A 26,233-nucleotide genomic window follows, 5' to 3' on the forward strand; every position below is an offset into this window, starting at 1 on the left:
ACTCACCTTGATCCTATTTTCTGTAATAACTAATGCATTTATGTTACTGTTCAAAAAAATTCCAAAGCACAGTAGACTGAAGTGCAGACAGTTTGTAAACCAGGTGTGGGTTTCTCTTCAGTCTGTAAAAAGTACTCTGATCTTTGTAAGATAGATCTTAAAATGAGATATTAAGTAAGATACTTAAAACTTGAGCTCTTTTTCAGTCACACAAATACCCTATCAAGTTGGGATTGTGTACATCTTTGCAGTACCCTGATTTCATTGTGTCATTGATTTTGGTCTTCAGCTATGAAGATTAGAAACACTTTCTGGGCAATTATTTTCATCAGAAGTCTTACATGTGTCTCTTGCACCTTTGTGGTCAACCAGGGGAGCCGTATCAGATCTCTTTCCTTTCTGCTCTCTGTGCCTTTTCTCTGCTTTTAAAGTTTAATGATCTGATTTTATTTTGTATATCTGGCTAACATCTCAAACTAGCATGTTAATATAGCTAGCGGGGAGATCGACTTAATGGAGTCTTAGTTTCCATATATTGGTTATATTTCAGTTATAGATGATTTTTGAAGAAGATATTTTAATGTATCTGAGAACTTCGATCACGATTTATTGGGTTTTTTGCTGGTTTGGAGTTTTTGAGTCACATTTTAACTCAGAAAGAATACCATATTTTCATGGTTGTGCAACTGCTAATTGATGAATGTAGTGACTGCTTAAGTGTAAAAGTAGAATTAAAATTTTATTTATATATGGATATGTTTGTGTTTAATGCTGTTTACAACTTGGAAATGTGGAAGACATTCCAGTACATAATAGGTGTATTAAACGTAACATTCATCCTAATAATATGCCAATCTAATATGTCATTATTCACCCAGGTGCTCTGGAGCATTGTCTAGCTTTTCTTTCATTTCAGAGGTTTTTTCCTGAATATTGCTGCTGGAAATTTCAAGGGGGAAAAAACCCCCACCTTTTTGTAATAAAGCTTTAGTAGACTTGCTGTCCTGAGTCTCAACCAGCATTAGTTTCTACTGGGGATTTAGCAATAAATGTGCTTTTCTCTATTCTCAACACAAATCCTAAGATTAATTTTGCTGTAATGCATCTTTAGGTCATAATTAAAACTGAATTTACTCGTCCTGGTAGAAGTGCCCAGACAAACAATACACACTTATCCTATGCTAATAAAGTCTCATGTATTAAGAAGGATATGTTGCATGCAATACTTTTAACTTAAAGCCTATTCTGTAAATATGAAATAATTTAAGTTAATAAACAAATGCACTGTAGAAATTAGACTTAGGATTGGAGAGTGTTGTGTTAAGTACAGGGGAAACCAGTATGAGAATGCTTTCTTATAGTCAGTGTTTTTTTGTCTTTAAACATGTTATCCCTGCAATGAAACACAGTTACACTGTAAGTCTAATGGAGCTAAAAGATTGGGTTGTTGCAGGAAGCAACTATAAAGTATAAGCCGAGCTGGGCTGAAGTTATTCAAGGTCCGGTGGTGAAATCATGGAAGGCTGCTGAAGCATGGTTCCTTGCATACATATTAAGTATATTTTAGATTAATTAACTTCTCATGATACTGGTATAGCTACTGCCTATTACATTTTATTAGCATTGCCTCATAGATGCTCATGATTATTTTCTGTCTTTCTCTTCCCCCCATCTTAGTGGAATCGGTCGAAATTGGCCATGGGCCTCTGGTGGAAGCAGCATTTTGGCAGAATTTGGAACTTTGCATCTGGAGTTTGTACATTTGAGCCACCTGTCTGGAAACCCTGTCTTTGCTGAAAAGGTTAGACTGCTCCATCAAAATCATATTGAAAAGATAAATCATATATTCAGAGACTAATATGACTGAGGAGAGATTTGGATTTTCCTCAGCTGTAAGCATTTTTCACATTTTCCGTAATCACCTTGGCATGTTTTTGTATTAAAAAGTCAAAAGCCTCTTCCAAAATTATTCTGATGTATGTTCTTGTATATGGCCCCATAAAACATTTAATTTCTGTTTATCTTCTATGTTAGTATCACATTAAGCAATCAGACTGTACAGCTTTCTTCAGTTCTTTACTTAATGGGATGTAAACAAAACCTGACATTATATTTGGGATAATAACTGATGTCTAGAGAAAGCAAAGCACCATGGTGATTTCAACAAGTTTACTTTTCAAAATCCTGTATAATATCACTACTGTCAGTGAGGACAGAAAGCCCTTCCATTGCACTGACCTATAAGAAATATCCTTTGAACTCTCTTTGGAGAAGGAAAAAAAAAAATCATATCCTTAGATAAAACAGTGGTTGTGCATACTAATCCTTCCAAAATGTGATAACACTGTCTTCTGGATACCTCTTTATGTACATGAGTGATGTGAAGAACTCCTCCTTCCCTCAATTCCCACCTGAACAATTTTGCTTTGCTTTTTGACCTACTAACAGCCAGCAAGTCTTGTTCTTTATAATACACTTTATCATTTATCTTCTTTTTATTTCCTAATTAAAATGTACACTTGATTTTGTATTCTTACTGCAGCTGATATTATTGACTTAATAATCTAATTATTGATGAGATTCCAAATGTTTAGCAGTAGGTCCAAAAGCAACAGTCAAATCTAAAATTATTATTGGGTAAGGACTGAATGGCTTTGCTGCAGTACCATTGTCAGCATTGGAATGAAGGAAACTCCTAGCAATTTTAATGTATTTAGGGATAAATTTAAGGACAGTTTCTCTTAAATTTGAACTGGGGAGGGGGAGTGGATGGGTAGAGGGTGGCAGCACTGAGGAATAGCCAGGAACAAATCGACAACATAAGTTAATTATCTTGTATCCTGGAAATCTGTTTATGCAAGCTATTCTTAAAACCCTTTAGAAATTGCAATTCCAGCGCCCTTGGAGGCAAACCATTCCAGGGCTGGTACACTTGATAAAGAGGAAGAAACACTGGAATAAGCTTTGCATGGACGTATTCTTAGAAGAACTCATTAATTGAGGTCTAGGACTCATTGCAGCTTGCATTTGGGCAATGAGTAATGTCAAGATGCAGGAGGCAGTTTGTGTACTACAACAGAAATCCTTCTGCAGCTTGGCTTAAGTTAATTTATCTTCTTTTTCAGTAGCTACTTCACTGGGTTTCTAGGCACTCAGGGGTTTATAATGAAGCTGTCAGTACCTTTTTTGTTACTATTTCTGCAGTGCTCAGGATCCTCGTCCTTCCAAGCTGCCAGATTTGCTTTTTCTATGAATCCTAAAATTCAGTATAACTCTTTTCATTGCTCTGCAGTGGATTGTGCTGCTAGATGGCTCCAGCTGCTGAGCATCTGGACTGTAATTGTTTCCCCGGGCATCTCATTTGTAGTGAGCTCCTTAGCAGTGCCAGCAGAGTGCTCAGGGTTGCCTGGGTCCCTGCTGCTGGGCAAGCTGGTTGTATAAAGCTCAGTCAGTTCCAGCCATGCTCTCCTTTACAGTGCACTTCTGCATCTGAACTAAGTGGTAAGCTTAATATTTAATAGCATTTCTGATTTGGGTATACAGGGAATATGAATGCTGATGTAGCTGAGCTTAGTTAAGGAAAATAGCCTCAGTGAATTTCAGTATCCTGTGGAGAAGGGGGATACTCTGCATGGCAAGTCCTGAACTTTGGAGCTTGCCCCTGTTGTGTTGTTTCATTGCTGACAATTGACACAGAAACTCCAGAGATTTTCAGGAACTTGTTTGCATGATGATATCAGCTTTTTCAATAGTGATATGATTGCACAGAAGTGTTTGGGGGGGTGTGTGTTGAATAACCCTAGGGGAGTTATTTCTAGGCATATTTACACTCCTGTATTTTGTGGGGAAAATGGATAAGAGCTCAGTGTTTTGTACCTTCCACTAGGTGATGAATATCCGAAAAGTTCTAAATCGACTGGATAAACCAGAGGGCCTTTACCCCAACTACCTGAATCCCAGCAGTGGCCAGTGGGGCCAGCGTAAGTAGCTGAAGTCTTTGGTACTATGACCTATCTATCCGAGTTCTCTTTGCAGTTGTTAACGTCTTTCAGTCGGTGTTACATGTTTTTTTATATTAAAAAAACTTTTATAATGTACAGAAAGTGACATATGAGGTTCTATAAAATGTAAAAAAAATACTACAAATATAAAAATAATAATCATACTTGCTGTATTTTAATCTACTTTTCCCAAGCTTTCAGTATGACTTATGGGAGCAGGGAAATGTATGAATATGTATGACTTTGGAAAGGAATTTGTGGACTACAGAAGTCTCTTATTCAAAAATCTAAAGTGCTCTCTGAAGTAGCTGTATAAGGAAACATTATCAACTTGTCTGAATCAAATTCCACATTTTCGGAGTTGTGTGGCTCCACTGAAGGAAAAGAAAAGTAATTAGACAAGTCTTTCCAGTTAATACCAGCTGTGATTTCTGTTGAAATGCAATGCCACCAACTGAGGAAGCAAACTAAACAGAAATGTGGCATGGCATTAATCCCCTTGGAACCATTACTGAAGATACCAAAATTAGAAGGAAGAGACTATAAAATACTTGAATTACTTGAGTTCCTTAGCCCCTTCTTGATGACTGAGCCTTTTCTTGTTGTTCATTTCTTTCTCTGCTCTCCAGAACATGTCAAAAGTCTGCACAGTGTGCAGGATCATGATTCTAGAGACCTTACTGTCTTTTCCACTTTTCTTGCTTAGGTTTAGTCTGCCACCATCCTATTCAAGCAACTCAGTGCCTTTCTATTCTTCCTTCCTTACATCATTGAATGGAAACAAGCAAGATATGCTGTCATGGTCTGAAAAGATATGGGCAGGTTAGCTGGTCCCACAGATTATCAGTGTGAGCTGGTTGAGCAATGCAACAGGAGGAAAGGACTGGAGAGGTTTGTTAATATAAGAGTTTTTTCTGGACATAGCTATGGGGGGAGTGAGGTTCTAGGCTCCTTATGGGACTGGCCACAGTCTGAACAGATAATTTTCACAAGGGCAAAGACAAGTGTCTACTCTCTACCATGCCTCAGACAAATGCACCCACCATCCACTTCACGAGAAGCAATGGACTCCCTACCCACTCTCCACCAGACAGAAGTAAGGGACCTTAAAGACAGAGGGGAGAAGAAACAGGTTTCTACCCAGGCTGGCAGGAGAATTCCCTCCCAATACACCTCATCTTCTCAGGTATCCTCATACAATACTTATGAGGCCCTGGTTTCTGAGGACCAGGGAAATGAGAATGAGCTCAAAGGCCCATCAGGTAGAAGGGGTCACCCAAGGTAAGGGAATGTTGGAAGGAAGACTTTCCCTTGGTCAAAATGGATTAAGTTAGAGAACATCTAGGCAAACTTCATATCCACAAGTCCATGGGACCTGATGGGATGCATCCATGAATGCTGAGAGAGCTCACAGGCACCATAGTGAGGCTGCTTACAATCATCTTTGAAAGGCCATGGAGTTCAGGAGAGGTGTCTAAGGGTTGGAAAAAAAAAATGTCACCCCAGTCTTCAAAAGGGCATGAAGGATGACCCAGGGAACTACTGACCCATCAGCCTCACCTCAATCCCTGGAACCTCATTCTAGAGGCCATCTCTACCCAGATGGATGACAAGGAGTTGATCAAGACTAGGCAGCATTGGTTCGCTAAAGGTAAATCCTGCCTGACCAACCCGATTGCCTTCTGTGATGTGGCAGCTACCTGGATGGAGGAGGGAGAGCAGTGGATATTGTGTACCTCTACATTAGAAAGGCTTTTGACACAACACTCTCACAGGCAAACTCAGGAAGTGTGGCCTGGACGAGTGGAAAGTGAGGTGGATTGAGAACAGCAGATCCCAGAGGGTCGTAATCAGTGGCCCAGGCTCTGGATGAAAACGTGTCACTGCCAAGGGTCTATACTGGGCCCAATATTGTTTAACTTGTCCATCAATTACTTGGATGAAAGGAAGATGCCTCCTCAGCAAGTTCTCCAAAGACCAAACCTGGAATGGCCGATATTCCAGGGTGTTGTGCAGCCCTTCAGCAGGACCTCGACAGGTTAGAGAGACGGGCAGAGAGGAACTGTCTGAAACTCAACAAAGACAAATGCAGGGTTCTGCACCTGAGGAATAATAACCTCAGGCACCTGTCCATGCAGGAAGCCAGGAAGCAGCTCTGCAGAGAAGGACCTGGCAATCCCAGTGGACTACAAGGTGGCCATGAGGCAGCAGTGCCCTTTTGGCCAAGAAAGCCAATGGCATCCTGGGCTGCGTTAGGAAGAGCATTCCCAGCAGGTCAAGTGAGGTGGTCCTGCCTCTTTACTAAGCTCTATTGAGGCTGCAGCTGAAGTGCTGTGTCCAGTTCTGGGGTTCTGGGCTCCTCAGTACAGAAGACATGGAGCAGGTCTATCAGAGGGTGACAAAGATGATTGGAGACTGGAGCATCTCTCCTTTGAAGAGAGCCCTGAGAGAGCTGGGCTGGTTCAGCATTGAGAAGAGACAACTGAGAGGGAACCTTATCAATGTCTCTTAAGTATTTGAAGAGAGGATGTCAGAGGATGGACCAGGCTCTTCTCCAGGTTGCCAAGCAATAGGACAAGAGGCAGTGAGAAGAAACTGATGCACAGCAAATTCTACCTGAATATGCGGAAGAACTTTTCTGTGCAGGTGACAGAGCCCTGGAACAAATTGCCTTTGTCTGGGAGAGGTTGTGGCGTGTCTTTCACTGGAGATATTCAAGAATTACCTGGACACAATCCTGTGCCATGTGTGCTAGGATAACCCTGCTGGTGCAGAGAGGTCGGACCAGATGATCCATTGTGGTCCCTTCCAACCTTAACCGTTCTGTGATTTCTGTGATTTTATTGATTTAAATCTATTTTTGGAAGCTTTGTGTCACTCTGAGATAAAATGGTGTCCAAAAAGGTGGTGCTGCTCTGTTGTATTTTCCCATCAAGGCAAATGCCATTTCCCTTTATGAATTAGAAGTACACCTGTCATTTCTTTGTCTGCTGTGCTGTGAGGCTTCCTGCTGGTCACTGTGCCACAAGGCCTGTGGCAGCTCAGCATGCATGACCATCGACTGTGGTTGCATGTTGGTATAAACATGGGCATCCCTTTACAGATCTGAGACATGGGCCCAATTGTAACACGTTGGTTCAGCACAGCTTTGCATGACATAAAAACCTCCTGTGAAAGTGTTGATCCTACAGCTGTAGGTACTGCATTTAATTAGAGACAATCTCAGCACCGGTGAGACGGATCCAGTTAACTCCTTTCTTGGCTTCTGTTACCCACAGAAGCAGCTTTTTGATGCTTCATGAGAGCAGATCTTTCTAGTGGCTGAGGCAGTTAGTGGCTCTGCCTTATATATTTAAAAGCAGTCAAAACACTTATTCTGCCTTTTGGCCTTTGTTATTTCCATATTTTTAATATAATTTTGTCTTAAGCACTCCTCATTCACACAAAATGCCAGTTTCTGTTGGTGTGCACAAAAAAAATGTTTGGCATATACGAGCTTTGTTTTCCAATAGCATGCAGTGTTGACAAGTAAATAGCTTCCCATGCCTGTAAATGATGGGCGCAGATGTTGATGTGGGTCTATCCCTGGCATGCTGAAGCAGCAAAGACAAGTTCCATCTTGTTACTTCTCTTTCATATCAGTTGCCCCCATTCACCAACACTGATTAACTAATTTCTTCCCCACAGAGAAGATCAGAATGTGAGACTTGAAAAAGATGTATTTTTGATTGCTTTTCTAGGCTGTTTTCAGCTGATTACAACAGAAGGGAAAAGCCAAACAACCAAGACTCTTAATTGGTACAAGACAGAAATATTTTCTCTTAAACATAAAGTGGTGGGGAAGGAACGGTTTCTGAATGTTTCTTCTGCAGCAGTGCTGTAGCTGCGAAGGCCACTGATGGATCTCTGCCATTGTTCCTGTAAATTCATTAAGCCCTTGTTATTTTGACAGTAAACTGACAGTGATTTGCTGCAGCATGCGTCAATTGGATTTGTCTACTGCAATAATGTATATAATAACAGAGCTTATTATTGATGAAACTCTGCTTGTGCTATTTAGTTTGCAAATGTCAGAGGTTTCTATGGTAATTTATTTAGGAAACCGTAAAGGTCATTTAAATGCTGCTGTTCAAAGATCAGCCTTTGATCACAGGAAATGTTCCCATTGTTTTAAGAAACCTCTTCTCCTTTTGGATCATGAGCATTTAATTTTAAAAAGGGTGTAGTCTTCCCAGAATTTCAATAGATCTTGCTCAAAAGATGTTGGAGAGGAAAAAAAAAAAAAAGCCGTTTCAAACCGAGATTTGATGGTACAATATATTTGGTAGGCAAAGGGACAGGATACATTCAGAAAAGTAAATCTTTTTTTGCATGTCACAGGCTAGTGGAGGAAAAGGACACTGTTGATATAGTTTGAATAGACAAATATCTATCTTCTGCATTTGCATGTCTTTGCAACCCGTCTGGAAGGTGAAAGGAAGCTTTCCATAGAGAGGAGATACAAAGGGGCATAAAAATAAATTCTCTGTGTTCCTTTGAATTCTACCAACAGGGGCATAACTTTGAAGCTAAGATCAGAGTTAGGTGTCAGGAAGTGTGAGCTCCATACCACTAACACTTCTGCATCTCACTTTATGAGTCTGGATCATCCCACGCAGGTTTTTTTTGTTTTCTCATGGCCAGAATTTTGTGGTATGACTCAGGGACTTCCTGTGTGATCTGTGTAATGACATCTCCATCCTGAATTTCTTAAGTGGAGTTCGCAGATCCCTTCTTTGCTGTAAAATTGATAGTTATACATGAGTAGTCCTGGTAAAGCACTTTGAAATTTTTCACGGAAGACTCAATAAATGTCAAATCACTTAATTTTACCACGCAGCAGCAAGTTTCAAAAGCAAACATCTAGCTATTCTTCTTAACTTAATGGAGCTCAGAAGAACACTTTACATGTATGTATAGTTGTAGTATTTCATGTATTTAGGGGATCCATGCTGAAATCTTGATAACCCATCAAAATTTTGCCAGGAATCTTTAGATTTCTGGACAGTAAGTGGGTGCAGCCTTGTACAAGCAGCTGGGAGCATCACTACATTTGCCATCACTGGTGCAACTGATGCTGAATGTCTGGCCTGTGTGGTTTCCAGAGTCACATCCTAAATTGTGCAATTGAATAATCACATCATCTGTAGTACCAGATTGTTTCACGTAGTAAGCATAGGGCAGAATAAAGCAGTGTCACAGCAACAATCCTCTGTAGGTGTGGTCTAAGTCCTTTTTTTTTTCCTTCCAAACCACTGCTGAGTTCTGAGAGCAGTCAAATGTTCAAAAATGTAGTAAGTATTATTTTTAAACACATGGCTCAACATTTTGAAATACCACGAAATAACCTGAAATTCAACACTGCAGTAAAGAACTAAAAGCCTTTTTTATGAAGTGACTTAAATGGAAAGTTAGTGACTAAAAGAGCAATGCTTGCACATTAAGGGAGAGCCTTTATCAAATCAAAGAACACTTACTATGTTTTCATATTTTTAGAATAAAACTCTTAGATTGACACGATTTTGTATGGAGTAGATTACATGAAATAGAATGGACACATAAAATTGGTTTTTCTTTGCCATGATCTCCTGCAGCACATTGTAGATATTAAACACCTATGGTGTTTTAGCTAGATTAAAAATATATCAATAAAAGAAATAATTCTCTGTGTATACCAGTAAAGTTTTCCTAAGGTTCCAGGCTTATATTTATTAAAGATGGTGTAGAAATAGATTATTAAATATGCTGTTTCAAACTGTAATTGTATTTTATTGTCCTGGCTTAAAATAAAATTGCTGTTCAATCTCTTCCCTATTAAGATCATGTCTCCATTGGAGGGCTTGGGGATAGCTTTTATGAATATCTGCTCAAGGCATGGCTGATGTCAGACAAGACAGATGAAGATGGCAAGAAAATGTATTATGATGCTGTTCAGGTAAATAAGACCTTTAAATCTTTCTTTCCATAATAATCTAATCTGTAATAATCCTAAAGAGACAGGCTCTGAGGACAATATAAGAGATTTATGTATTTGTTACCACAGGGTGTTTTTTAAAAAAATTTGTTTCTGTTTTTAAAAAGACTTCTTCAAATAGTAGAATATTGATATAGCAAGAAAGGGGAGAAATTTGAAGTATAACTTTTTTTTTTCTTTTACTGCAATATAGTCAATTGTCTCTGAAGGAGAAAAGTATAAAATAAGCAACAAAAATGCTTCTACAAGTAGCTCTCAGGTAGACGTTCTACTCTTTTTCCTGAGTCTTCTCTAGATATGTATTAGTCTTCTCCTTTTTCTTTATATCCAGGAGGAAATTCCTCTCTTGTGTTCAATTCTCTCATGTGCTTTAGCCATAAAAAGTGTTTTGACTGTGGTCCACACATGGATCAATGTGTTATGGTGGATAATTAGAAATGAAAGTAGGGGAGTTGTTTCACAATTTCTTTTTGGTACAAGAGCATATATATTTGTCAGCTTCTGCGAAACAGCCCAATTGGACACAAGAGAAGGTTTTATAAAATCAGAACTGTTCATACTTACATTTCCAAATGGTATTCCATTTATGATTCTACTGGTCTGCACTTTGCTTTGTTATTTATTTTATTTACTTAATATGCTGGTTTGGGAGAAATAATGGGTTTGTGACACCAGATTGAGACTTGGGAAGTACTCTATTTAAATTCATATTTACAGGCTTTCCTTCCAGTCCTGGGCAAATGACCTATTTTCTCAGTTTTTTGCTTTCATATATATAGATACATATTAAAAAAGAGGATAATATTACTTCTCTTTTTTCCCCATCCTTTCATCTGTTTTGACTGGAAGCTGTCTAGGGCCAGGACTTTTATCTCTTATTAACTGTGTATATCTACAGTGCCTCTATAGACAAAGCTTTGAGATGCTAAGCAATATCTGCTTATTCTTTCATATATCTGGAAATGCACTGTCCCTAGGGAAGTCATAAGTCTCCTTTTACTTCCCATACACAAAAAGTGGTGGCATTAAAAAAAATACAACCATAGTTGTTTATTGCAACCATCTTTTTTTTCATTAGAGAGCAAAGTCAAGTGTGAAGACCTGAGGGAGGGTGTGATCTCTGGTGGTTATAAATTTGACAACCAAGTATCCTCTGCTAAGGAAATCTTGCCTTTAATTTTGTCAGTGCAGATTTGGATGCAGTCAGCCTCATTTTCACTGCTAGCATGATTTCAACTTCAGAGCAAAAGGTGGCTCTTAAATTAGGTTTGAGTGCATTTGAGGCTATAACATAAGAACAGTGCTGTTGTAATAGCTCACCCATTGGGTCGGCAGCCAAACAGAGAGAACAAAGTGCATAAAATTAGCAATTCTTCTTACCAAGGAAGACATTTTGAAGCACCTCAAAGCTGCTTCTAGCCTTCCACTTCTGCTGGTTTAAAGACATCAGGTTTTTATTGAGGTCCCAGCAGGGAGCAGAAGTGGTGACAGCCCCCACATTACAGGACCAGTTCTGCCTGCTTGGATTTCAGCTGGAGGAGCAGCATCGCCTGAATGTGACAGTATCCATGACAGGGCCTCAGCTCTGCTGCATATGACTGTATTTAAAGTACCTATTTTCTTAATATTTTTTAGTAGTACTAGCTCAGGAGCAGTCTCAGCATCATGTCTGACCAGAGTGTTAGTGTTTGAGAGGACCTGACTAAAAAGATTTCCTTATGCTGCTGGCTGTTGCTATTTCCAGTCTTTTCTGATTGAAGGCATTCCTGTTGTCTGTTTTCTGTACTGAGGACATCTGTACCAAAGCTGGAAGTGTACATGCAGCATTAGGAGCTGCAGCTTGACGTTGTGAAGTAGCTGGTTCAGAAAGCAGCAGCTAAGTTTCAGCCTCACAGAAACTGCAGGATGATTGGGCCCCACTGAGATTCCAGGTTCTTCACTGGAATAACTCTCCTGATTTGAAATCCATCCTGATACTGGCTTCATTGATATTGATCCACTACTTATCTATATTAAAGCTGATTTAAGTGTCTGCACAAGCTGCAATCTTCCTTTACGACTAAGGCTGCAGGGTTTGGGCATTCTGAGTCTGCTTGGTATTTTCTTGGAGAAATTTCCCCCAGCGCTCTCAGAATCTTTTTAAGACTATGCCAAAGGGAACAGCATGATTATTCCTGGCCATTCAGTCCAGCACATACCCACCAGATTCTGAAAGAGTGATGTGAAGGTTTGATGCCTAATTCAATATCTTCTGCTATCCAGAAACCACAAATGAAAATATATGGTGAGTTGTATAGTTCACTGTGAAAGCTAAAATCTATTTAGATAGAGCTTAGGGGTTATTTTTCACATTGTTCTGTGAATCATATTTAAAAAAAAAAAGGAATGTTTTCCATTAGAATTTTTGTATCACCTACAGATTATATAATGGCTTAAGTTAAAAGCAATAACTAAGATGTCAGACTAGATTTTAAAACTGCTTCTGCTTGCCACGAAAAGGCATATATGGCTGAAGCCATTTAAAGAGTTTATTTCTAATGGGAAAAGGGACCAAGATAGTCTTGTTTTTAATACCAGAGCATAGTATAAATGTATAAGGCCATCAGAGGAATTCATAAATTGTAGAATTCACACAAAAAGACAAGTGAATGTATTTTTAATGTAAGGGTTTTTTTCTCTTTTGAAAAGTAATACAAATAATGTCCTGCTTCACATAATACATGAAGTAAGAGATCTTCCTAAGCTGGTTTCAATGGATAGCATGCAACATTCAGTTATGGAACAAATGTGTATTCAGCTTTTAGCTATATTTTGAGGAAATAACTGCCAATAGAATAATCCATCAGTCTTTGCAAGTATCCAGGACAAGAACCATCTCTCTTTTCTCAGTTAACAAGCTGATCTCTGAGACACAATTGAGTAGGTTTGTAAGAGAAAATGATAATTTAGAGCACAAAATGGACCTTGTGGGTTCACTTATATCTACTCCAGCAGCAGCAGTGTCACAAGCAACTGCATCAAATCCTCCCCTCTTAAACGTGTCAGCCCTCATTTTCTAAGCTGAAGGGCAATTTTCCCTCTATTCCTGTAAATAGGTTGTCTCACACTTGGTGTCTGATGATAAGGTATCTTTTCCAAGTTTTCTTATTACATTTATTTATGGCCATTTCTGCAATCTTTCTGCATCTTACATATATATTTATTCTCTCTCTCTGACTCTGCCTTCATCCCCTTCTCAGTCTAGTTCTAGAGATGTGGCATATCTAGAGGCTGTAAAGAGAATGGTAACTCACCCCAGAAGAACTTCACAGTAAGAGAGAAAATCCCTCACCAGCACTTGCCAAGCAGCTCAGTTCAGTGCAGCCCTTGGTGGCCCTGTGGTTTTGTGAGGTAAAGCTGCTGCTTTCTGCAGTTTTACCTTGAGCCAGGGTAGCTAGTTCACTTTTAGACATTTAGATTGTTTATTCTTTCTTAATGGGTAACAACTGCTCAGTTGATTCCAACAAGAAAACAAGTGATTTCTGCAGAACATAGCACATGGAAGTAGAAACAATGGAAATGGCCAAAAGAGGAACACATGTTGAGAAGCAGTGCCACAGCCACTCTGCCAGATTTCAACACCATTTCAGAAATTGCTGCTAGGCTGTGTTGCACAATTAAGCAATGCTGTGAACGCGGTAAACTTCTGTGGGTATCAAAAGAGGAAAATGTAGTTTTTGGCCTCGGGATTTTGAGTATTCAGACATAAAATATATAGAATTACTTTTGGGGGGGGTAATTTTTTTTTGGCACATTGCTAACTTTTGAGACTAGCAGTATACTCAGTTTGCACACTGCCAAAGGAAGCTTTGATTTTGATTGGGGGATTTGGGGTATATTTAACTGTCAGCCTTTCAGATAAATAAAACAAATCCATGGAAACGCCTTTCTCCTTGAAAGGAGAGGGAAAACAAAGTGTTGTTAGCAAAGTGAAAAGATGATATTGTCAGATAGGCCTTTTTCATCTCTGGAGTTTCGTGAGGATCTGTTTAACTGAGGTGACAGTCTGGTGGCTGGTTTGTGCTGACTGCAGTCTCCACCATGCTGCTTGAAGTGGTTTGCTTTGTGATCGTAGCGGCCTTAAAACCACGTAACTGATGTGGACAATGAGAGAACTCAGATATAATGGTTTGTCATACTGGGTGAAGCTAAAAGTGATTAAGGACTTGACTATTCAGTACTTGAGCACTTCTTGGCATTGAAGAAAACACATAAACGAGGCAGGCAGGATGTTTCATCTTAGAATGAAACAGTTGGTACCCAGCATTCCCACTGCATACTTTGTTTCGGGGTTTGGGTTTTGGGTTTGTTTTTTTTTTGGTGTAGGAGGTGGGAGGCAACTTAACTGAATGTAAGTTAAATGTGTTAAAATCAATAAACAGGCAGTTTTGTCAGCTGTCATGTTTAAAATACTTATCACCCAGCTGCACTGGTGTTCTGCACATAGCGATATTATGGTTGCATTATGTAGGAGCACAAGATTCCTCCAGAGGACTCACTGCTCCTTGTTATTCTCTTCACTGTATTTCCCCTCTCAGCAAGGGTTTTAAGGCTCTCTACAAATGCTTACAGAAAGCATCAAAGCTAAAGACAAGCTTCTGCAGATTTTTAAATTGTTAATAATTTACTGATAACTGCACAATGTCTTAAGTTTCAGACCAGATGAAGTATTTATTCAAATTTTTGCTTATTTATGGACTGTCAGGAGAAGCAGCAAGATTTAATGTTGTTAGAAGCCTTTAAGGAGAATTTTAACTAGAAAAGTCTAAAGAGAAATCGTATGGTTTTTGTTCATGGCTTTGCTCTTTTCAGAGCAGCCATGTCCTTACTAGTCATGCAATTTTTCCTTCCCTTTTCTGATAACAAAATAAAAACTTGTTAGAATCAACAGATATCCCAGAGTATTCAGAACATGCACAATGTAACACTTTGAGTGTGACTTGATTTGATGCATGCCGGACCATTAATACTGTTTTAAAATATTAATAAATTTATCCTTCTGGTAACACACAACATTTAGTACATTTAGATCTAGAGCATTGGTGCTCTGAGAGACACTAATAGATCTACAGAATGAAAAAATAGTGATTTTTCAAACACAGGTATATAGTCAGCTTTCCCCTAGAACTTAACCATCTTTTTAGTGATTAGATGAATAGATATCACATTAATTAAATGTTTGCCAGTGATTCCCCTTTAAAAATTTAAGGTACTTCCATTGTAAGCACTCATATTTCACTGCACAAGTAGGCTTGTCTACGTAACATGTCTAAAGTCCAAAAGAAGTAAGTGATTTGGTGCTTTCAAAATATTTCCTATATGTTGTGTTTAAACAAATGAAAGTTCTTCTGTTTTCAGATTTCAGTTTTGATTTTTAAAGCTCAGTTTAGTAAGCACTGAGGACCTCAGCATAAGACACTACTTTTCTTTGGCAGAAGTATTTAGCTTGTTGGTAACAAGGGCTTGAACTTCCTATTCCAGCAGTGAACTTTTTGTAATGAACTCACTGAAATTTGCAATAAAGGATAAATTCAATTAATTGCGAAGATTAAGAAAGAAAAGTATCTACTGCATTAGATCAACTAAACAAAGAAAATGTAAGGGAAGTAACAAAGTAACAAGAAAGAAGACAATTTACTTAGAAACTCACAGAATGTAAACCTGCAGTCATCCTGACCTGCTGCTGTGTGCTGTTTCAAAGCAATAAAATGTACTGGTGCAAGCTGTAAATATTAAAATAAATAAGCAAGCAATTGGCATTATACATATTTGAATTATTGGAAATAACATATGGTAGAATTCTCTTTCATCCTCACTGTTGCTTCAAATCAACAAAATACTGTTTATGAAAATTCCTAGGGGAAGAAAAATATATTAAAAGTTTGAACAGAGATAATTTATGGTGCTTTGTTTTGAAGATGCCTGTAGAGTTGTAATTATCCCCAAAACAGACATTATAAACCCTTGAAATTTTGAAATATAATCATATTTTTGAAGTTTCAAATTTATTAAGGTACGGAAATATGGAACTTTCTTGCTGGGCAGTTTTATCTCTAGCTACAGTGACATCTTGAGGCAGGAAATGAAACCACCTGAGTTTTGTTAAAACAGCAGTAATCGTTGAAATTCATTAATCATAATTAAGAAGATACTGTAAAAGGAGAAGTAAAATGCCCAAGAGCTAGAAGTAGCAGAACTGTGGGGTCGCATTGCCATTTGAGGTTTGTAATTTATTATCTCAGCTCCTTCAGCAGAGTTAACACTTCCATGGCACATGATTATTTAGAATTTGAGCAGCCTTGAGGAGCAAATCATTTCTCCTGAGAAGCCTCCAGCTGTGCTCTGCAGGCATCTCAGTTAGTGTTTGTTACCTGTCAGTGTAATCCACCAAGAAAACACCTGTAAAAATAAGCTTATTGATTAGTTTTTAACTCATTTGAACAATGAGATGATTCAGTTCTGGGTCTTCTGTGTTTCCCTATAAACAATACATTTTAAACAACTCAAAGGGTAAATGAAAGACTTTGCTACCACAAAATCAAGTCAAGGATGGACTGAAGGGGGTGGTGAAGAAATCATTTAAGATGTGTGAAAAGCTTAAAGTGAAGAACTGAATGAAGAAGAATGGTCATTTATTAGGAGGGTCCAATTCTGCTTTATTTTGCAAGGGTAAGAACTGGCAGTATAATGTATAGGTTAAGGAATAGGCTAATAAGCAGAGAACACAAAACATATTGCCTTAACAATGAGGGCAGGAGGGGGAGGAAATCAGATTGGGAGAAACTGAAGAGTTTCTCCTTTATGGTTTCAATAACAGAGATTACACAAACATGCAATTTGCAATCCTGTAGTTGAAACAATTCCTAATGTCTCATTCACTGTGATAGATAGGCAAGGGCATAATTTTAGCATGCAAACTGACGAGAAAGATGCCAGTAGTAATGCAAGGAGCACTTGAGTCACAATTCAAACTGTAAAAAGGACTGTTAGTGTTTCTAATTGAGTGCTCAAGTATTTATACACTTATTGCATCGAAGGAATAATTTCGCACAAGATGGAGAAAAAAGTAATTTGGCTGAAGGCTTTACTGCAGTGTGGTCTGTAAGCAGAGCCTTAGGTTAAAGCTTAAAAAGAAAAATTGCCAGGAACTGTATCAGCTGTAAAAAGATACTCTGGCTCTAAGGGCTTATGGGTACATGACATATTGTGTGCCATACCAGCTTCACTTGTAGTAAATTTATTTCTTTATATATCTGTAAAATGTTTATTTACCTTTAGTTTCCCTCTCCTTTTTTTGTCCACTACAGTCTCAAATCAGGTTGTCTCAATTTTTTTGTTTCAATTTTTTTTTTTCCCACTCCCACATAGAATCTGCTATTGCTCCTTTTGGTAACATATATTTGTAGATACTTTTTCTCTTTCCAGCCTCTTCTGGTGCACTGTTTCTCTGCCCTACCTTGATGGAAAGAAGTAAATTACTATTTTAATTGCAGAAATACATTCTAGAATGAAATTAAAATTCCATTTACTTGAAAGAAAAACTGTACCAGCTCCAAAAAAATTATCCATCACTAATGTATTTTCAACTAATCAAAGACCACATTCTTCTAGCTTTTTTGATTGTTTTCAATACTGTATATTGGTTTATATTGAGAATATTAATTAAAGGAAGAAGAAATAATAATCTCCATAGTGATAAATATCACAGACTTATAGAATGATTTGAATTGGAGGGGATCTTAAAGACCATCTCATTCTAACCCCCTGCCATGGACAGGGAAACCTTTCACTTGCTCAGAGCTCCATCCAGTCTGATCTTGAAAGCTTCCAGGGATGGGGCTATGAGTTCCAGTGCCTCACCACCCTCACAGGAAAGACTTTTTTTCTAATATCTGATCTAAAACTACCCTCTTTCAGTTTGAAGCCATTCCCCCCTTGTCCTGTCAGTACATGCCCTTGTAAAAAGTCCCTCTCCATCTTTCCTCTAGGCTCCCTTTGGATACTGGAAGGCTGCAATTAGGTCACCCCAAAGCTGCCTCTTCTCTAGGTTGAACAATCCCAGTTCTGTCAGCCTTTCCTCATAGGAGAGGGGCTGCATCCCTCTGTCTGATCTGCAGGAATTATTTGTAGTTGGGGAGCAAGCTGAAAGAGACCTGCAATTCAAATAAATATGTCCCTTGAAGTGAGGACATAATTATATCATAATTAAAAAAAAAAGTTTATTTTAAGTATGAAATTCAGAATCAATTGTACCAGACAGAGCTTTTCACTTGGGTTGGATCTTTGTCACCACACTATATATTTCTCCTTTTCTGATAACTTGTTTTACTCACTTGATTTCCCTGCCAGAACTGCACCCAAAGCACTGCAGATAGCAAGTAGCATTCCCCTGTGGGAACATAACCCTTCCTTCCTATCATGCACTTAAAATTCAGATTTCATGTCTGGGTAAAAATGCATAGTGACCTGGCGTGCCATTAATAAAGACGTGCACACTGTTACAGGTATTATCTAGCACTCAGGGACCCAGGATTGTACAAAGCATGACTAGGCAATCTGAGAGTCTGTAATGCATCTAATAACTACCTCATAAAAGTAGCTTTGAATAAGATGATTACATAATAAAAATACTTTTAATAGACATATGTACTAATTCTTAATAGGCCCCATTTATAAAACAGAGATGATTTGCTTGACTAAACACGAATACTTAAATTGGAAATATATTTTTATTTTGTGACATTCTTGGTATCAATCAACATCAATTGGTTAGTTTCTTAACACCAGTTTGTTAGAATAATTTTAAAACTCTTGGAAGTCATCCTTTTTCAGCCTGAACTTTAATCTTGAGCCAAAGAGAGAAAAAAACTCACCAACACTCATTGGTATCACAAAAATCCATTTTTATACTATAAGAATCAACTCTGGTCTAGTTAATATAGTTCAAAATTGCATTATTGCTGTTGTGTCGATCAGATACAGTAATACTTCGTTCTGTTTATCAGTTATTACTTAAAAAAAAAAATGCAACATAGGTAAATTGAGCTATCAATCTATTTTTATAGTTGTTTGCTTTTTAAATAAATTCTGACCCAACAGCTAAGTGACCACTTGAGTTACTGCCTATTTTTAGAACTGTCATTTTGGTGAGATGGGAGATACCATACTGAAAGGTTAAATAAAATGTCATTAAAGTTTTTCTGTTCTCAACTTGGTTTTAGGTAGCTTGTTGTTAGAATGCCCAAATAGGTCTCAAAGCTATTTCCCACAAAATTGTTGGTTTTTTTCTCACCTTTCTCCTTTCACGTTTCCTTCCTCTTTTTATAGGTTAAATTATGCAGGATTTTTTTTAAAACAGATTTTGTTTAAAGCACAGGAATTTTCATTATGTACATCTGCTTTAAAATTTAGCTAGGTACCTAGTGGTAAAAGCATGCAATCAGGGTGGAACAAGGGGTGGAGTTTTCTGAGCTAATGGTGGCTTTGAATCTGGGCAGAAAAACATCCTCACTAAGTGCTTTGCACTAATATTACTGGAAAAGAAAGTATAGTTTTCAATGTGACATTCTTGGCAGAAAAAAAAAAAAAGTACATAAAAATTGTACAATTATTCTGCTGATGCTTCTAATTTAGAGAGGATTTTTCATGCTTATAGGAACAACCTTTACAAATGCTAAATGGGGAGCTACAATCGCTACTTTATCAATTTTTTTTTTAAATCCTGGCTTTTTTGTTAATGGTTGAGTGTAGTGATATTTTTTAATGGTTCTTCTCTTGTATAATGCACGTTGAGTACTGTTTCTGGATCTTATGATTTCAACAGAACAACCAGAGCACTAATGGAAAACAGAATGTGTGACAGGGTTATCTCCTCTCCATTGCCTTTTAAAGAGTAATACCTTACTTTCTTTGTGGACTTCTAATTAATGTGCTCTTCTGCATCTCCTCTGTTGCTTTAATTCTGTTCCTCCCACAATGAAAGGTTGGCTTCCTGGATTTTGTAATTAGTGACCATACATTGCCAACTCTCAGTTCCCTCTAGATTTGTGTATTTTTATGCTGCTTAAGTTTTGTTGGTTTTTTTCCCAGAGATCTCAGTGAGACCCTGCTCTTGATAGATAAATAGAGGATTTCAGTTCGGGAGGGGAAATCCATTGGACTTTGGGAATGCCATCTAGGCTCAGAGGCCTAACATCATTCACTACACACAGAGAGTCAAGTGTTTTGAAAATGAGTTATGACTGCATATAATTTACATGAAATTATATCAATAACCACCTCCTTTAAGTCAGAATTAAAACGGGAAATACAGAAGCTGAAGTGATGCCTAATTACTACTGAAAGTTCAAGTACTATTGAAAGCTAAATTACCTGAAACTGCTCAATGTAGAAAGGGGAAAAAATAAAATATTTCAACATTTGAAGTGTGTGTTGTAGGTCTTTCCAACATTTTTAGAAAACGTACCCTGTAAATTGCTCGAAGTTGAAACAAAATTAGTCATTGTTACTGATGTACGTTAATCTGCCTTGGTTTGGCCACGCTTTGAAGTTATGCTGGCTCGTATTATTTTATTTGCATTTTATGAGCAAAGGCAATACAGAGCAAAACCAACCAGCATACAAGAGAGCTTTCTTCTTTGCACCTACCCAAATGGGCCTTTGGTTTGAGATCATCTCCTCCTGCAGGCCATAGAGACCCACCTGATCCGAAAGTCAAGCGGGGGCCTGACGTACATCGCCGAGTGGAAGGGCGGATTGCTGGAACACAAGATGGGACACCTCACTTGTTTTGCTGGAGGCATGTTTGCTCTGGGAGCAGATGGAGCCCCCAGTGACAAGACGGGCCGTCACATCGAGCTGGGGGCTGAAATTGCCAGGACTTGCCATGAATCCTATGACCGTACACGTGAGTACCATATTGCAGAGTTTGCACAGCTTGCCGTCGTGAAGGCAGCCTCTGGTGGTTTTGCATAAAGCTGAATGAAAACTCTAGCACGGTGAGAACTGTTCATCCCTTCTGAGCAAATGCTGCCTTGCTATAAGAGTGACTTTTAAAATGGCTGCTCTGCTTTATAAATAATTTCTGTGCACCTGAAGCGTATCTCCTCGCTGTAGTAATTGGCAGGACAGTTACATAACAGCAATTAACAAGCTTTTTTCACTATGCCAATTTCTGTATAGCTGAATACAAGTAAGAGAGGGACTGTTCATTTATGCTTCAATATAGGTATTAATCATGTTTTACGCACAAAAAAATATTTTACACTCAGTTCTGTTGATACAATGCTGCAAACAATAGAATAGCACAAAGAAAGTGGATATCTGTACAGGAAATTTCTTTGGGTTTTATCATCTTCTCTGGCAGCATTTCAGGTCCCAGACTGTATTTTCCAGTTTGATATAGAAAAGCAAATATCCTCATCTTCTAGGCAAAATTTCACTTGTTGCTTGTTACATGAAGTCTTCCAGAATGCAAATGTTAGCATCGCTGTTTAAACTGTAACTGCTGTTCAAGGCATTAGTGAAGAACATCTCTCTCCTGCTCCAAATTATTTATAAAATATTAAAAAACAGGAGGAGCTGCAGTATCTTTCATAAATTATATCGTTTTGGGTAACCTGGCTTTGTGCCACATAAAAGCCTAGTTTGATTTGGTAATTTGGGGAGTTTGATTTGGTTATATAATTTCAAACCTTTTTTTAATGCCTTTATTTTAGTCTGTGCTTTTTTATTGGCTAGGAATGAAACTGGGACCAGAAGCCTTCAGATTTGATGGTGGTGTTGAGGCCATTGCTACAAGACAAAATGAAAAATACTACATCCTACGACCAGAAGTCATAGAGACCTACATGTACATGTGGCGCCTCACTCACGATCCAAAGTACAGGGAGTGGGGATGGGAAGCTGTTGAGGTAGTGTTCTATTGGACTTTTTTGTTGTTAAATCCTAGTAATATTGTTAAGTGAGCTATTGAATGATACCTGGACATTGTTCAGCAGTTGGAGACTGAATATTTATTTTAAATCAGTGATATCAATTCAGATTTCTGGGAACTCATTTGCAAAATAGATGAAATTTTGACAAAACCAAATATCGCTGATATTGTATAATAGAAAAGTACCTTGTGATTTCTCCTTCTTAAATACTTCTAGCATTAGGGGTCACAGTTGGATGTACTGTCCAAGATGTTGAGTGTTGCTGCATGCATGTGTCAGATTTGAGTTTGGACATGGAAATAAGTTTTATGGAATGTATTTTCAGTAATTGTATAAAGGTGATTTTAATTAAGGTGACAAAGGCCAGAATGAAGGACTAGATAGTACCGAATGTTAAACCATGTCACTTTCAAGAAACGTAAGTTATTTGGACAAAACTCCCTAAATGATAGCAATCTCTTCTAGATTTGATTTTTTTTGTCCCACTGGCCTTTGAGCTTCAACCAGTCATGCTGAACCTAGCTATTTTTGTTTTTCTAGCACAAGCCTTCCAAAAGGTCAACTAATCTGCACTGCAAAAACTGAGCTTGCCAAATCCATTGTTTCCCTTATTTCAGCAGTTAATCACTCTTACTCTTTAGGTTGAGAGTCTTTATATTCACCATGTTTCATCCTCCAGGTATGGGTCCTTATTACTCTTCTCTGGAGTTTGCTTCTGTCCTCCTCACACTGATGTTACCCTTGCTAAATTATCTGACACCTGATAGGAAATACAGCAAGCTGAAGGACATTCTTTTTCTGTCTCTGTGTACTTAAGAAAAACGGGGGAAAAAAAAAAATCAAAACTCTCTGCAGTATTTTGTTCACAGTGACCTCTCTTGTGCAGAGGTATTGCTTTCCAGAATTTCAAAAAGGTCCTGTTTGTCAGTTTACCCAACACCTCTTGCTTCTAGAAGTGTATGATTTACAACCTTCTTGGAGGGGCTTACACCACTAGTTATAGAAGTTTGCTCTACTTTGAGGGTAGAACTTGCATCCCTAAGGGACCCTACTAGAGTGCTGTTACTGGGTTGTGACTCCAGAAACCCAACTCACTCCACAGCAACCAAGATCTGTAAATGTATTCAGTATTCACTGTGTAGATACTGATCAAATCAGAAATGTGCAAATGCTGTTGAACATTGTGGAAAAAAAGGATGTTTCAAGTCTGGTAATTAGATATACTCCAGGAATCAAATTTAAGGCAATGTCTACTTTCCAGAAAAGAATAGTAGTATTAACTATGCTTACCCTCTCAAACTTCATGCCTGAATATTCACGATTGTTCCACACCTGCATTGAGGTATGGAATACACATAGAGTGTAGTTATTTAGGGCATTGTATTTGCTTCCCTCAGGCATTGGCTCTGGGGTCCTGAAACAATATCCTTCTGAGTTACTAATTCCGAAGCAATTGGGGTTTTAAAACCTCTAATTTAGAGGGCTGTTCCCTTACTTTCCTCTTTGCTAACACCACACACAGGCACACATTTTACTACTGGAATTTTCCCAGGCAGATTATAATTGGCATATTTACAATGGCTGTTTGTGGAAGTCATCCCATCAGGCTTCAGCAATGCCAACTGTTCCTTCTCCAGGCAATGTTTTTCCTGACTCATTGTTACTGCCCACACTGATAACATTGTTATAAACAATTGAAATGTTTTCCTTATTATTATTCTTTACCCATTTGGTTCAGTTTGTTTGTGTTTCTTTCAAATTGGTACGCTCGTTTACCTTCTTCTCACTCCCCACGTGTTGCTTGTTTAACATTCTTGTGGTTATTCTCAATCTGGCTCTAACACAGCCTGTGTGTGGGAGATGCAGCTGGTCCCATTCTGCCCGGGGCCCATCTTCCACTGTCCTAATGTGCGGTTGGGTGTTTCACAAAAACAAATCTTACAGCTTTCCAGAAGTTATGCAGTCAGTTGCAGGTTTAAAATCTTTTTTCTTCCTGTTCTCTCTTGGTGTTTATAGCCACCCAGCTCTACCTAGCACAGTAATTTTTTGTTACAGCACATATCATGCTAGCTTACGGTAACTACTTCATAAATTCTGTTCCCTCTTGCTCCTTAATGTTACCCCAAAGAGCACCTGACCCTTTCTGTCCTTGGGGAAGCCCCCAACCACCGACGATCATTGGTTTAATTACCAGTACCTGTTACACAAAGGGGAACCTGAGATTGAAACAAGAAAAAAGAGGAAATGAATGATCAGGCCATTTGAGTTTTGTCCAAAAAAAAGTTGTTCATCAGGTGTTTCATGTCCGTTTTCAACTCATTAGTCTGGCAATAAGAACTCATTAGGCTTTTTCCCCAGTGCCCTTGTAGTAGTAAAGGAGGCTGCTTTAGAGTCATGACTTTTAAATTCTCTGACAAGTCTCTTAAGTCTTTCTCTAACTTTATAGACTAAAAATATGCTATAGCCTCTCCTTTTTTTCTTGGTGAATTTGCTTTGCTGCTTTGAGTCCAAGATAATTTTGTATGTACTTCAGCAGCTGGAGAAAATGCAGTTATGACCACCAGCAATATCCACTGTTACTGAGTCAGAAAGGTTTTATCAGCTTAGCTCATGAAAGCCTCCCTTTCTGCATTTTAAATGTGGCACATATTTTAAATTCGTAGCACTTCCTTTGTTTTTCCCTTTATGAAAGTTTGAGACTGTCAGCCAGTTTTCACTGTGCTTGATGTTTTCCATTACTGTATCATAACTGATCCTAGCCACCCTCATTTTCTGAGAACTACTTATTGAAAATGCATTTGATTGTTTCTTCCTGCCCACCACTACCCCGTCACTGTGAACATCTCTGTAGTCTCAAACGGCAGGAAAGGGCACAAAAGCCCATCACTGCCGGGATGGATGACAACCTAGAGCCTTTTTATCCTACTAATCCTGCAGGTGGATGTCCTGTTCCTTTAGTTAGGTGGAAGGTAGCTTCGAGGGATAAGGTGCTTCCTATTTGCATCCAGTAGATACCTCCAGAAGGAAAACATGGGGCAAGTTAACCCCTTAGTTTACATCATAGCAGTGCCTCCAGGTACCTTTATGATGCCTCTGAACTCAAAGAAGGCTCTAAGTACTTTAGAGGATATAAATGGTAAATGCAGTTTGCTTTTATTTTACCTCACGCTGTTTAGAATGCAGATATTTCCTTGCCTAGTAGCTTTATCCTTCGAGTTCTGCTTTTGCTGTGCCTTGAAAAACTTCATCTTTTGTTTGACATTGAAAATCCAAATACAGTTGCAGCATTTTGAATTCATTGCAGATTAAAGTACACAAGAGGGAAGGAATACCAGCCAGAGGAAATTACTCCTTTAAACTTAAGTGTATTTGTAATTTAGCAAAAGTGTCCAGGAAAATTAAAGAACCTGAAGACACATAAGAAAAGGCAAATAGGCTGTTATATTTTACAGGATCTCTTCTAGAGAAAAATCTCTTTTAAATATACAATAGGCAGCTTACTCTCCAGTGAAGACTAAGGCAAGCCCGACGTGCAAGCCAAATGTGTGCAGACAGCTACAGGGATTCCAGCGAAATCAAGGATGTTTAGGATATCTACTCACAGCAAAACACAGATTTTAAAGAGTCTTTTGAGCAGGGGAAGGTGATGAATACCTCAGTAATTATTAGTGACTCTTAGTCCCATCTGTCATCAGAAAATACTTACTCTGCCTGGTTTAGATATATCCTCTGCCTTGCTTTTGAGCTTGTGTGTTTTGAAATGTAGCATCTTTCCCTAAATAAAATCTACACATCCTGTACTCACTTCAGTGATATTTGTAGTAACCTCTGAAAGGGAGGAGGTAGTTATTTCCTGGCTTGGTTGGGGTGGGGATAAAGCCCCAGGTATTTCTGCCTGAAAGTTGTTGTTCCAATACCATCTCCACAGAAAACACCTTGTCTCACAGAAGTGTGGTCCTGAGTGAATGCGGTCATCCACCATCCTTGCTGTCACTTTCATTGCAAGTTATTTAGGCTTAAGTAGCATTTTCTGAATTTGCTTTTGAATAATGAGTTGTTTTAAATATAATCATCTTAAATTCTCTTTAATCCTTCCTTATATTGTGTGACACCAGAGAGTTATTGTAAAAGAGACTAGGAAAAATGAACAGAGTAAGAATACTTGTGGCCTTGTTAAATTGGTAAATTATAAAGAAAAAAAAAAGATTAATATTTTTAAATATAGTAGTGATAACCAGTATTCA

At 38.3% G+C, this 26,233-nt stretch overlaps 1 protein-coding gene across 1 annotated transcript in view; it reads left to right on the forward strand.

Moving 5' to 3' along the window:
- MAN1A1 (mannosidase alpha class 1A member 1) overlaps positions 1 to 26,233 on the forward strand; it is a 143,419-nt gene that overhangs the window by 112,355 nt on the left and 4,831 nt on the right. The window contains exons 6-10 of the mRNA XM_040059830.1: positions 1,678 to 1,801; positions 3,887 to 3,980; positions 9,860 to 9,975; positions 20,740 to 20,959; positions 21,793 to 21,965. Coding sequence (XP_039915764.1) covers positions 1,678 to 1,801; positions 3,887 to 3,980; positions 9,860 to 9,975; positions 20,740 to 20,959; positions 21,793 to 21,965 — 727 coding nt within the window. The remainder of the gene's footprint in view (positions 1 to 1,677; positions 1,802 to 3,886; positions 3,981 to 9,859; positions 9,976 to 20,739; positions 20,960 to 21,792; positions 21,966 to 26,233) is intronic.

The sequence above is a fragment of the Hirundo rustica genome, chromosome 3, assembly GCF_015227805.2.
Source record: "Hirundo rustica isolate bHirRus1 chromosome 3, bHirRus1.pri.v3, whole genome shotgun sequence".
Lineage (NCBI taxonomy): Eukaryota > Metazoa > Chordata > Aves > Passeriformes > Hirundinidae > Hirundo > Hirundo rustica.